Source organism: Sciurus vulgaris (assembly GCF_902686455.1).
Source record: "Sciurus vulgaris genome assembly, chromosome: 8".
NCBI classification, from domain to species: domain Eukaryota; kingdom Metazoa; phylum Chordata; class Mammalia; order Rodentia; family Sciuridae; genus Sciurus; species Sciurus vulgaris.
This window is the reverse complement of record NC_136468.1, coordinates 33248983-33263241: the sequence shown is the minus strand read 5'-3', so window position 1 is coordinate 33263241 and position 14259 is coordinate 33248983. Positions and strand designations below refer to the sequence as shown.

At 38.4% G+C, this 14259-nt stretch overlaps 1 protein-coding gene across 1 annotated transcript in view; it reads left to right on the top strand.

Annotated features, from left to right (window-relative positions):
- Positions 1–6829: 6829 nt before the first annotated feature.
- KCND2 (potassium voltage-gated channel subfamily D member 2) overlaps positions 6830–14259 on the top strand; it is a 438110-nt gene continuing 430680 nt past the window's right edge. The window contains exon 1 of the mRNA XM_079152538.1: positions 6830–8089. Coding sequence (XP_079008664.1) covers positions 6975–8089 — 1115 coding nt within the window. The 5' untranslated portion in view covers positions 6830–6974. The remainder of the gene's footprint in view (positions 8090–14259) is intronic.

Below are 14259 nucleotides of genomic sequence, written 5' to 3'. Positions count from 1 at the left end.
ATTACTCTCTAATTAGAGTATTCATTCACTTTTTCAGCAACCATGCACTTATTTCTACTGTGTGGCAAATAAGTGAGAGATACTGAGGATACAGAGGTTAGAGACCAGTGCTTTCTCTCTAACAGGTTACAGTGCAGTGACTAAGAAACAAAGAACAAACACAAATCTCATCTAAGCTGTTGCCCTCTGATGGATCACATGAGTTGAACATCATCTTGAAGAGGCTACACAATGATTTCTGGAAGGATGTGTCTTAAACTAAGTAGTTGATATTTGCAGGAAAGAGATACAGGTATCAAGACCCAGGATCCAGGTAAAACACATGAAATTTTTAAAACTAAAAACAGCTAAGCAAGACTGTAAAACAGACTAAAAGCTAAGATGAGGTTTACAAGTTCTATATACTTTCCTAAGGACTAATTTCTGGAATACTGTTTAAAGGGGTTATGACACGATTATAAATACATTAGAAAACACTGCAAATAAAAGTCATAGGGGCTGCAAAGGAAGAAAGAAAACTGACACAATTTGCAGGTGACATGATTGTATACACAGAAACCCCAAGAACTAACAAGGACGTTCAATGAAATTGCAGGGTACAAGATCAATACACAAAACCAAATACATCTCAATATACTAACAATGAATATATGGAAAGTGAAATTTAAAAAACACAATACTATTTACAATTGCTGCAAAAGTAAATCTATGTAAATCTGGTAAAAATGTACAATGCCTATTTCCTCAAAATTAAAAAATGCTGATGAAAGAAATACCAAAAGAATCAAATAAACGGGAAAGGACCCAACATAGTAAATAAGTCAGTTCTTTCCAAGTTGATTTATAGGGGTAATATAATGACTGCTAAAATCACAGTATAGTTTTTTTTTGTAGATGTAGACAAGTTTATTCTAAAATTTATATGGAAAGGTAAAGACCTATGATAAAGACATTTTTGAGAAAAAATTATAAAGTGAAATGAAACATTTTACTTGATGTTAAGAGTTACTATACAACTATAGTAAGTAAGAAAAGGGGTTTTAGCATTAGTATAAACAGAGAGATCAATGAAATAGAATAGAAAATTAGAAGTAGATCCACAAAAATACATCCAAGTGATTTCTGATAAAGGTACAAAAGCAATCTTAGTGTTTTCAAACAACCTTAGTAGTGCAGAAGCAACTGGACATACATAGGCAAAAACAAAACAAAAGAAAAACACCCCCCCACCCAAAAAAAACTTGATCTAAACCTCATGCCTTATACCTTAGACATAAATGAACTCAACATAGACCATGGGGATTCATTTTCAAATATTTAGGAGAAATTTTGCTATTTAGTGAAAATCTTTGGAACTTAGGGCTAGAAAGAGTTCTTAGATTTGATACCAAAGCATAATCAATAAAAAGAAAAACTGACAAATTGGACTTCATCAGAATTTTTAAAATTTTGTTTTATAAAAGACCCTGTGGAAAGGATGAAAAGACTATCCACAGACTAGCAGAAAACGTTTGTGAAAAACATGTCTAACCTTAGACGATTACTTTGAACATATAATGAATTCTCAAAGGCCAATATTAAAAAGCAAAGAATCAGATTAAAACTAGGCAAAAGACAAGGAACACACATCTTACTGAAGCAAATATATAGATGGTAAATATGCAAATAAGAATATATTCAATAAAATTAGCCATTGGAGAAATGCAAAATGAACCCACAATGAAATGAAATACCATTGCTGTTAAAGGTAAAGCAGGACAGACACTAGTGAAAGTGGTAAGGTCTTATTTTAATTAGTAATATACTATTGCAATAGGAAAAAGTGTCCAGCATGAACTGAGTTCAAGATCAATTTGTACAGAGGTATCCAGGCATTTATAAAGGAAAATAAGGGAATAGGGAGGGATGAACAGAGATTCAGAGTTAGGAAAGTGAAAACATCACAAAAATCAGGTTATGCTCCTTACTGGAGCATAAGGAAGTTAGTCTCCTACCCTCACTGAGTGTTAGGGGTCCTCCCTTCAGTGTTGGCTAAAATGAATTCCTTTGACAGCCTTGGGTTTTCTCAGGCAAGGCAATCTTAAAAGATTACACACTGCATGATTCTTTTTAGATAATCTTGATACATTATACAGGAGAACAGATTAATGGGTGAGAGGATTTAGAGGAGGGGGAGAGAAGGAAGTTAGAGAAGATTTCAAGAAGAATCCTTGTGATGGAAATATTCTCTATGTTTACTGTAGTCAAAATAGGTACATGTGTGATAAAATTGGATAGAACTAAATATAAACATAAAAATGAGTGTTTGTGAGACTGATGGACTCCCAGGAAGTCCGTGGATTGCTCTCCTGTGGTCTGAATGCTTGAGCCCTCCCTCCTGAATCCATATGTTCAAATCTAATCATCAATGTCATTGTATTAGGAGGAAGAGCCTTTGGAAGGAGATTAGATCCACAGGATCATGATCAGGATTCATGAGTAAGATTAGTGCCTTTAAAAAAACAACCCTATGGATCTGCCCTCCCTCCCACCACACAACTGTGTGGTTGCATCCACACAACTGCAAGGTTGTACATCCACACAACTGTAAGGTGCTCTCTCTGAATCAGAAAGTAGGCCCTCACCAAATAATGAAAACACTGACTCCTTGATCTTGGATTTCTTAGATGCCAGAACTGTGAAAATAAATTTCTGTTGCTTAGAAACGGTGCACCCAGTTTATGGTATTTTGTTATGGCAGTTCAAATGGTATACTGGAATATCAGTGTGTCAATTTCCTAGTTGTGATTTCATACTTAAGATAAGCAAAATGTTACCCTTAGGGGAAATTAGGTGATAGGTACATGGAATCTCTATTATTTCTCACAACTCCATGTGAATCTATAATTACCTCAAAATAGTTTTTAGAAAAATCGTACTAGGTGTGGAGGATAGATTGGTACTAAGGGTGGAATATACTCAGTTTCCTGGATCATTGGATGAGTATGTTTGCTAAGGGGAATTAGTGAATGACTACCAGTTTCCTTTCTTGGACTTCTTTGAGCAGGAGAGAAAACGGGAGAAGTAAATGGTTGGAGAAATAAAATGATGAATTTATTTTGATCTTGCTGAGTCTATTTTTCACAGTCAACCAGGCAGAGTATATAAAATGAAAAGGCAAGAAGAAAGAACAGGATTCCCTGGAAAAGGGAGGCATATACAGTGGTCTGCTGGATTTTGAATACCTAATCCTCATATAACATTTAAATACATAAATGAACATTAAAATATCAGAATTATGTCCATATCTGGAAAAGGGGATTTTTAAATTCAGGGCCAATAGAAAATATACAAAAATATCTGTGTCAATTTCAAATACAGGCTGGGATCAAATGAATTCCATTAGAATTATTCATTAAAGAAAGAAGGAATTAATATTGAGTACCCTCCACTGCTAAGTACTACATCAGTGTTCAGAAGTATTGACCTGCTTAATCCTCACAATGGGCCTAAAAAGTTTTATTTCATTATCTTTAATTTCTAATCATAGATGTTAAATAGTTGGCCAAATTAAAGAAAACAATTACGTAATTTCTTGGACTAGAATTTGAATCTAGATGTGGATTCCAAGCTCACAATCTTTCCACTATAAGAAGCTTATGAGGGCAGATCATAACACCTTCCTATAAATGTAGGTATTTTATTCTTGCATTTTTGGGGATTTCTTTTGGGAATGAACTGCCTACATTTACATTTGTAAATATGTGGTTTCCTAGGGGGAAAATTTAAAGATTCTATTTAGGGCTTTTGCCCCATCTTTACAGGATGGCATGCCAGTATTGGCATTAATTGAATATTCATGGATCTCCATTTTCTGGATGCCAAGCCTAACCCTTACCATGGTACCACCTTTCCTCTGGATTAGAGAGGTTAATTTTCTTTTAGTAATTTATAGGTAATCCCCTCCTTGCTATTGTCCAATTAATCTGTTTCATTGTGTGTTACCAGGTATGCAGGCTATATAGATGTATTAACAAGCATTTTTCACTCCACAGATACAAACAGATAAACATTAAGTAGACTCAGTTCCATGTCCGCCTTAGCTCCAACTTTAACTACTAACACAGGAATCCCTAAATCTCTACATTTGTAGGCAAATAAAAAATACCTTTCCATTTCTACAGAAATTCTCATACATTATACAAATTTTTTCTCTTTCTATTATGATTTTCTGGGCTCTTTTTTTTAAAGTTCTTTATCTTTTCTTGAGATATCCTATTTGAGACTTTTAAGAGACACGTCATTCTTATGATCTCTAGGACTGGAAAGTCAATTTCTGTACAGTACATTATAGTCCACTTTACAAACCAAGGACAGTGAAACTGAGCCTTGAAAAGTAATTTTCAGGTAGAATTAGGTCCTCTCCTCCTAGCCAACGTGAATGAAACCTCACTTTTTCTAAAGATCTTAATTATGGTAACGATGATGATGATTCAGTAATCTAGATTTAATTTTCAAAGGCATTTAAAACAGAACTGTCTGTATTTCATTCCACTTCCGTGAAAACACATACTCAATCCTGAAAACTACATCTCATATAAACACTGGAAAAGGTGGCAGCAGGGGATTTGAGGATGTTTATGTGATCTGATTCTCTGTTGGATCAGTTAATTTTTTGATCCTTCACCTTTTTACAGCATTCAAACCTTAGGTGCAGATTTAACTTCTCGCCATTCACGCCATCTAGTGGTTATAAACGTTATACATTTGGTTTTAAGGATGATTCCTAATGACTGGGGGGCGGGGTACCCGAAAAACAAAACGGTTGGCCGCGACAATTTTCCTGTGTCTCCTCACATCACTTACCCCCCACATGGACACCTTTAACTACTTTAGCCATTTTATATATGCACCGCGATGCGTAAGAGACGATGAAGGGGACGCACACTCTCAGAGACGCACGTCCCTTGACGTTGACATTTAGAAAAGGGTTCTAAATCCTCCTGTCATTCGCAAAGGACGGAAAAGGAGTTGTGGGAAGACCTAGACCGAGGAAACTGCCTGACTTTTCAGCAAGTTGGACAGATGTCACATTAATCTCAGCAACCTTAAGATCTGTTTTGAAAAAAACAAATAAGTAAAAGAAGGAAAAAGAGAGAATAGCGCTTAAAAATTTCGCCGCGGAGCTTTGCAGGTTTTGCGACCTATTCGCCCCCAGAAGACAACCAATTCCTGCGCGTTCCGCTCCGTTCACCCTCCTTCCCAGCTTCTCTTGAGTCTTTTTTGCCCCTTTTTCCCACGCTCGCCTGGAAGGGGGACTTGGGAGGCAGAAGCAAGGCACCGGCCCCCTTCCTCCTCTCCTCCACCAAACCACCGCAGCCGAGCGCGTGAAGCTTCCCTTTGTTCATCCGAGGCTCGCTCTCCTCTCCCGGCAGAACCACCTGGATGCTCTCCCTCGGTGACATTTTGCGCCGGGGCTGGTGGGTGGCTGGGGTGGAGCGAGAGGAGCCCGAGGGGGCGGGGGCGGAGAAAGGTCAAGCCGAGGGAAAGGCAGGAGACGCCTTTCCTAACCTGCGTGGCGGGGCGTGCGCGCGGTTATTTATTTATTTTCTTCTTATTTATTGATCGCACGAGCAGAGCGGCGCGGGGAGCTCGGGGAGATGCAGGACCACCCACTGGCGGGGAAGCAAGGAGCAGCCCTCCCGCGCCCCCGCGCTGCCGAGCGCCTCCAGCCTCCGCGCTCGGACGAGAGCCCTAGCCGGCCCCGGCTCTGGCCCCGCCGCGCCGCTGCCGTCGCCCGCCCGTCAGCCCCGCAGCCCCGCCACCTCGCAGCCCCACGCCGCGCAGCCCCGGCCCTGGCGACAGCGGCCGCGCAGTAAGTTGGCAGGAGCGAGTGCCCTCGGTTCTCGCCTCCCCCGCACCTTTTGAACTTGTTGCTGTTGCTCGGCTCGCCTGCGCCTGGCTTTTGGAAGGTGAAAAGGAGGAGGGAGGTACGGAGGGATGGGGGAAGGGGAAGAGCTCGCTTGAGCTTTATTTATGCTCCCTGGGTGCATCGGATCCGGCTGCTGGGGAGCTGCTTTCTCTCCTTTTCCTTTTCCGGGTGCACGGCGAGGAGAAAGTCTCTATGCAACTCAGCCCCAGAGCGCACTTTGCCAGGTAGGTACCGCGGGCGAGGCGCGTTCTACGCGGAGGCAGATGCTGCTGCCGCCACGGCGGCAGCGGCTGCCAGCTCCCGGGCTCTGTAACTGTCACACTGCACCTGAGCTGAACTTGAAAAGAGAGTGAAGGGGCGATTGGGCGAACGCTTTTGGCAGACACCGAGGGTGTTTGTAGACGTGGGGGAGGAGGATCTATCAATTAACGCCCCCCACCGTGCCCAGGGCACTTCACCTCCATCTCTGCAAATACGGGAGTAGTAGAGGCGGCAACCGGACTCCCAGGGACGTGGGGCAGCAGCTGTGACCGCATCTCCGAAGCTACAACAACAGGTCGCTTGTTTGAGACTCCTTTGGCGGGAAGGGCTACTTGGAAAGGGAAGGTTTGAAAGAGCGAAAGGGAAGGTGAGAGGGTTCCCTCATTCGTCCAGATAACACCACTGGGTGACTCTTCGTCTTCTCTCTGCTACTCCACATTGACCCCATATTGTCCAGATTCTGTCAGGGGAGAAATTAGACACCTGTTTGAAGAAACTGCTGCATCCGAAGTCACCTGTGTACTCATTCGTGCCAGGAGGGGGCCTGTGCAACTGCTGACAGAGGTTGGGTCTGCTTCTACTGGGGGTGAAGGTTAGAGTATTGCATTTTGGGTTGTTATTCCTAATATCTGAGAGGAAAACTTGCCTTTTTGAGAACTGACTTCACCAGGAGCCCTGCTTTGGAGTAGGGTGGTACCTCTGAACCGCGTTCCCCAGTATCCTGCCCGAGGCCGGGAGGGCGCCTCTTTGGTCGAGCCACTGTAGAGGCTGCTTTACTCTCGTTGCCCCACGTCCAGGCAACATGGCGGCTGGCGTGGCCGCGTGGCTGCCCTTTGCAAGGGCGGCAGCCATTGGGTGGATGCCTGTGGCCTCTGGGCCCATGCCTGCTCCCCCAAGGCAGGAGAGGAAGAGGACTCAGGATGCTCTCATTGTGCTGAATGTGAGTGGCACCCGTTTCCAGACGTGGCAGGACACCCTGGAACGGTACCCAGACACTCTGCTGGGCAGCTCTGAGAGGGACTTTTTCTACCATCCTGAGACTCAGCAGTATTTCTTCGACCGTGACCCAGACATCTTCCGCCACATCCTGAATTTCTACCGCACGGGGAAGCTCCACTATCCCCGCCATGAGTGCATCTCTGCCTACGATGAAGAATTGGCCTTCTTTGGCCTCATCCCAGAAATCATTGGCGACTGCTGTTACGAGGAGTACAAGGACCGCAGGCGAGAGAACGCCGAGCGCCTGCAGGACGACGCGGACACTGACAACACGGGCGAGAGTGCCCTGCCCACCATGACGGCCCGCCAGAGGGTCTGGAGGGCCTTCGAGAACCCCCACACCAGCACCATGGCCCTGGTGTTCTACTACGTGACCGGGTTCTTCATTGCCGTCTCCGTCATCGCTAATGTGGTGGAAACAGTGCCCTGTGGGTCCAGCCCAGGCCACATCAAAGAACTGCCCTGTGGGGAGCGCTACGCGGTGGCCTTCTTCTGCTTGGACACGGCCTGTGTCATGATCTTTACAGTTGAGTACTTGCTTCGCCTGGCCGCAGCACCTAGTCGTTACCGTTTTGTGCGCAGTGTCATGAGCATCATCGATGTGGTGGCCATCCTGCCTTATTATATTGGGCTGGTCATGACGGACAATGAGGATGTCAGTGGAGCCTTTGTCACACTTCGAGTCTTTCGAGTCTTCAGGATCTTTAAGTTTTCCCGCCACTCCCAAGGCCTGCGCATCCTGGGGTACACACTGAAGAGCTGTGCCTCGGAGTTGGGCTTTTTGCTCTTTTCGCTCACTATGGCCATCATCATTTTCGCAACAGTGATGTTCTACGCAGAGAAGGGGTCTTCGGCCAGCAAGTTCACCAGCATCCCAGCGGCCTTTTGGTACACCATCGTCACCATGACAACACTAGGGTAGGTGCCATCAAGGGAAATGGGGTGGAGGTTGGATGTGGGTGAGTTGATCGTTTGCCTGTTAAGGTTTTATGATACTTCAGAGGAACTAATTTTTTCTTTTTCCTAAGTAGATTTAGGAAATCATTATCCAAATGATTTGGAAAGTTTTTGATCTGTGAAATGGGTACGATGCAAAGATGGAGGTACTAGTGGGTCCCTGCAAATATTGAGTATTGGTGCCTGAAAGTGGTAAACACACAAAGAAACTTTATTTAGAATTCCTGAATATAGGAGAATGTTAAAAATATATGTATAAGTATATGAAATATGATTACAAAGAAAAACAAAACTTATGCCTTAATAAACATATGAATATGAGCAACATATAATGCAATGTTTAGAAAATGCTTCAGTGCATTCCAATGAAAAGTTTTCATGTATATTTGAAGTATTGTTTTTCTATTAATAGATACTTATGACATGCGTTTCTCCCTTTCAGAACCACAGTTCTTTGACACTACAAAAAGTAGAGTGTAGGTATATCAAAAGAATTTATAAAATATGCATGTAATAATAGGTGCATTTTCATTACAACTGATAGGTTATTTTTTAGTTTATCAGGACTGAAGCTGATCAACTCCACAAAATATAGTGGAATGATATTTAAAAGTCTAGGTTCACAGTTTCAAAAAAAGAAGCACATGATTGTCATCCACACTTTTTTTTTAGAAACTAAAGATCCTGAGCAATGGATCCACACCCACTAAGTACGCTGGAAGATAGAACAGTGTCTGGTGAGATTGATGTTCACCAAGGACAGGTTGCATTATAGAATTTTGGGTCCTAATTTCCTTCTAGAATTAATTTGTGCCTTCTTTAATTGGGGGTTATGAAGTTTTATAACCAAAGGAACTATTCTGAAGTCACATGTTGTTTAAAATGGCTTTTCAGGGCTAGAATTAAGTTTTTTAGATGGTAGGAACAAAAAAAAAGAAGAGGTGTCAGATGATTAAGTATGTTAATCAAATTGCTGAATGTGGCAGCATTATACATATTAGAGAATCTAATAAAATAAAATGGTTAGAGCCTTTTACTTTTATTAGATTTTAGATAAGCCAGGGAGTGATGTTAGTGCCCTTTCTTCAGTTTTATGCTACTTTTTTTGCATAGGTAATCAGCTCAGTAAGGATTTGGTAATGGCTGTAAGAAAAAAGTTATTCCCAAGCTGCTTTTTAAGTTTTGTTTCCAGCTAATTTCATTGACTTCCTTAAATGACATTGTGGTTAAAGTCAACTTAATTTTATTAGGCATATTGTGTTGAACAGCTTCTCATGTTGTCAGATGGCCAACTAATGGAATATTTTTTTTATATGAGGAATTTGGGGTGAGTTAATTAACAAATTATGGTAAAGTAAAATACAATACTTATGATTTTGATATAGTGTCAGATAGTTTTGAAGACCTACGGGTAGATTTTAAAAAAGAAATTAGTGAAGTTCATATCCTAGTGCTTATATTTCCTTTTTATTTTGTTGACAATTTTGTGACAGATTGTGAAGAGGATTGGAACACCTTAGGTGCTTTTTCTTTATCAAAGAGAATTTGTTTTTTGTCTTATTGCCCTTATGTCATTTGAAATCATTATTATGGGACAATTGAGTAGTGCAAATCACTATTATGACTTCAGTTTAGAAGTATACCTGAATATAAAAGAAGACTGCATTAAAGGGAGAAATAGTAAAAGGAAATAATACTTTAAAAATTTGGTGTATATGGCAGTTTTTCATGAGATCTGTCATTTCACTTTTATCTACTGTCTAGATATATATATATATCTAGACATAGATATGTCTTGAATGTAGGAATCATTACAATGAATGTCCATGAACTGTTAATTTCATCTAGCTAAAAGTTCTATTCTAGACCTGAGAAGTTGGTATTATTTTAACATTTGTTTCCTGAAATGACTCCAGTTTTTATTTTATTTTGAAATTTGTTTGTTTTCAGAAAAAAATGAAGGAATGAGTTTTTATTATATAAATAAAATGCTTATAAATTTTTACTTTTTGCCATAAGAAACTGAATCATAATGCCTGAGTAAAAACTAAACCTCTGATTTAGTTCACATGTTTCATAGGTAAGTAGAAGAATTGAATAAGTATATACTTAAATTTATAAATATAAATATATATACATATATACACAAACATACATACATATATACACTTTCTCAGAACTTGGAAGTGAAGTGGGAGTTAGTTTTAAGACAAGTTTCACTGAAGTTGAAAATTTTAATTTTCAGGAAATCAAGCTAATTAATGATTCTAATGGAATACACCATCCAACTTTTCAGATGTGGAAATGTTGATGCAATCAAAATGAGAGTATATGTGGACATTTAGCAAAGCATATGCTTTATATAACAAAGCAAAATTTCTTAGGAAAAATATTTAATTTCTCATCAAAAATATTTATAGTGCATTTTAATTTCTTGGAGAAATAGATTCTTAAAATCTGTGCCTTTTTGGTTTCTTATCTGTGGTTACTCTGTGACTCAACAGTATTATTTAGGAATAGAATATATTCAGCAACAGTCATTGTCTGTCTTTTATGTTGCTATTTTAGAGGATAAAGTATAAAGTGCAAACTTTCTGGAAAGTATGCAAGAGTTTTAGATAACAAAGTTGTGTCTGAGAGATGATCAAGAATTTTCCATTATACTCTATGGACTCTTTTTAATGTCACTATAATTTTAATGATGTTAATTCTCATCAACTAATGATAATAGAAGTGAAAAGGTGATCCTAAACAATGGCTATCAAAAGATCCAGCATATATAATCATTACCTACATGAGAAGAAATACCCAAGAGCTTTGTCATTGAGGACTGGTAGAATCAAAGACTACTTCTCAGGTCATTTTACACAATATCCAGTTGTTCTTGTTGTTCTTTTTATTTTAAAATACCATGTGGTCATCTAATGATCGTTTTACTTCCTGTAATATCAAATATATCAGACTCTTATTTGACCATGTTTATTATAAAAATAATTATTTAATCAGCCAGTACAATTAATGCTTTAAAATATAGTTTTAAGGTTCCCTCATTTCCTATTAATTGAAGTTGGGAACATAATAAGCAAAATTTTTAAAAAAATCAATGAAAGAAAGAATGTCAGAAATATTTTTTAAAAGTGGTATTTATATTGGTTGGCCACATATGTCTGTTCCTTCATTTCATCCTTTCTTTTCAAGGATATTTATTGACCTGCTCAGGGCCCGGGTTACACTTTTGCCCCTTTCCCACCCATTCCCCTTTCCATGGGAAAACTCTAATTACTGCCTTAGTCTGCCATATTGGAAAAAAAGCTTAGAACTCTTCTTTTGCTTAAAGGCCTTGAAAAGGTAACATCCATTGATACTTTTTTTCAAATAGTAATATTTAAATGTTGCTCAATTCAGGAAACTTCCAGACATTCACCAATAATTATAAAAAACTATTTAAAAAATTTGTTCAGTAGGGTCAAGCTTCAGTTTGTCATTGTATTTCATGTTCATGATTTGGGAGGTAGAAGTGGTATCAGATGATATACTGAATAATTTGAGGAACTTTTAATATGTTAGGCAATATTTGTATTCTTGGTCAGGATTACTAACTATTTAAACAGTTAAAGTTTTTGAAAAAAAATTTTCTTTGCAGTCCTGAGGATCAAACCTAGGGCCTCAATCATGCTAGGCAAGTGCTGTACCACTGAGCCACATCCTGAGCCCTAGACATTTCTTTTTAAAGTGATGATATTGCTTATAACATATAACTTAAGAACTTCAGAAATATCATTTTGTGATCCATACCACTTTTTAAATTTTAAAACCAAGTTGTTTTCATCAAAGTTTTCAGTAAGAGGAAGAAAGCTGCTGTATGGCATTTTTTTAAAGTTCATGTTTAGAATGAAATTTTTTGATTTTATTTTTATTTTTTTGCAATTCTAGGGATTGAACTCAGGGCCTCACACATGCTAGGCAAATACTACCACTGAGCTACGTACATCTCTGTTCTTAATTAAAGTTTTATCTTGAAACAGTGTTTTGCTATGTTGCCTATCCTGGCCACAAATTTGTGATCCTCCTGCCTCAGCTTCCTGAGTAGCTGGATGTTTTGTGTATTTAAGCACATAAATCATATTCTGAATTTTTAACAAATTTGGGAAAACAAAATATTTACTTATATTGTGTGTTTATCTGAAGCATGGTAGACGTACATTTTTGTTTTAAGAAAACTTAGTAGTTATCTATTGATTAAGGCCCTCAGAAACTAGCAATATCACATTTCAATTTTAATAGGTTTAGTGAATTTCTATTTTAAGAAACTAAAACAAACAAAAAAGGAAGGATTGGGGGTAGAAGGATTGTGGTCAAGCTCAATGATAGAGCATATGCTTATGCCCTAGGTCCTGGGTTTAATCCCCAGTTTTGTTTTGTTTTTTAAAGGCAAAATAAAATTTCATTACAATTTTTTCGTTTTTCTTTTTCTCTTTTGGTCTACTGGGGATTGAACTAGGGGTGCTCTACACTGAAGCCATATCCCAAGTCCATTTTATTTCATTTATTTACTTAAAGCATTTTTTGAGACAGGGTCTTGCTAAGTTGATAAGTTTGGCCTTCAACTCCTACCTTAGCCTCCTGAGTAACTGGGATTATAGGAATGTGCTTCCATTCCCAGCTCATTGCAGTTTTTCTAACAACATGGCTTTTTAAAAGAAGAAATTTGACTTTTTAGAATGGCATAATTTGAGAGGAATTTATCATTTTCATATATATGATCATATGTATGCTATAGGATAATACTGTTATAAATACATATTATTAAAAAGAAAGACAAAAATGCTCTGGAATAGCATCCTCCTGCTACCTGTCACAATTCTAATTACATTATTTTGGGGAATGTTAGGTGTATATCTTCCAAAATTATTTATGTAGAGACTTTCAGTGTACATATCTACTAAAATTGATGGAATTACTTCCCCTTGTGCCAGCTGGTATACATGAATATTGCTAATGTGTTAATCTAACAATGTTTGCAAGGTGTGGGAAGTACCAAAATTTATCTCACTGGTGAAGAGTCCTATTATGGGTAACAGTCATTTTAATTTTGGCATAGTACAACATATTTATATGAAGTTCTTTGTAGAGAATGTTAATGGATGGAAATTGAAATGTGGTATGTATTCCTATCCTTTTAGCATTAAAGGTTACTTAATCTTAAGTGTTTTCCTATTATTGTAGCCATCATTTCAATTAGAAACAATATTTCACTAGGCATTTTAAAAATATGTGTATTTTCCTACCATCTAAAACTTTTTAGCATTAACTTTCTTTCTAGACAGACATATGTAAGAAAGAAATAATATTATATGTTGTCTCAACATAGTACTCTAGAGAAGAGGACATTATTGATTTTCATTGGGTCAGCTATGTTCCTTGTATTGACTGACTTTGTTTTATATTTATTTTTATAGTTAATTCAGAACTTTTCTCCTGATTATATTCATCTTTGAAAACAAATTACTGACATTCATATATCTTATTACCTGATCACTCAATAAATAGTGGAAGAAAATTTAGCTGTCGTTTATTTAAAAATTTATCATGTGACACATACAAGAATATGGGAGAGTTTTGTGACTTTTCCATAGTTATACCATTAAATATTAGCAGTATTTTTGGAATTTTACTTTTTAAACTCATTTTTTTCTGAAGATCTTCAAACATTATCTAGAAATATGCTATAATAATTATCTGGGGGCTGCTTCTGATAAGAGAAGGAACAAATTTGCGGTTTTTTCCATTCATATAGTGAATTCCTCTCCTCGTTCTGTACTCTGTGTCTCACTTTTTCCACATTCCTTAATATCTCTGCTGGCTCTGCCTTTGTGTTCTATCATAGCGATGCCTTGTTGATACAATACCACCTTATGTTCTCATCCAGTGAACTTTTAGGCCATTTGGGGGCAGACTACTTAATGGTACTGACTGATAGAAAAGTAAATCAGTCATTTTGCCTACATTGCAGAAAATGAGTTGGCCTGTGAATTGTTGAAAATGTACAATTTAACTTCTCTTTCATCTCAAGAACAAGAATAGGGAAAGAACTTCAGCAGTAAAGGAAGCATTATTTTCCCCTCAGAACT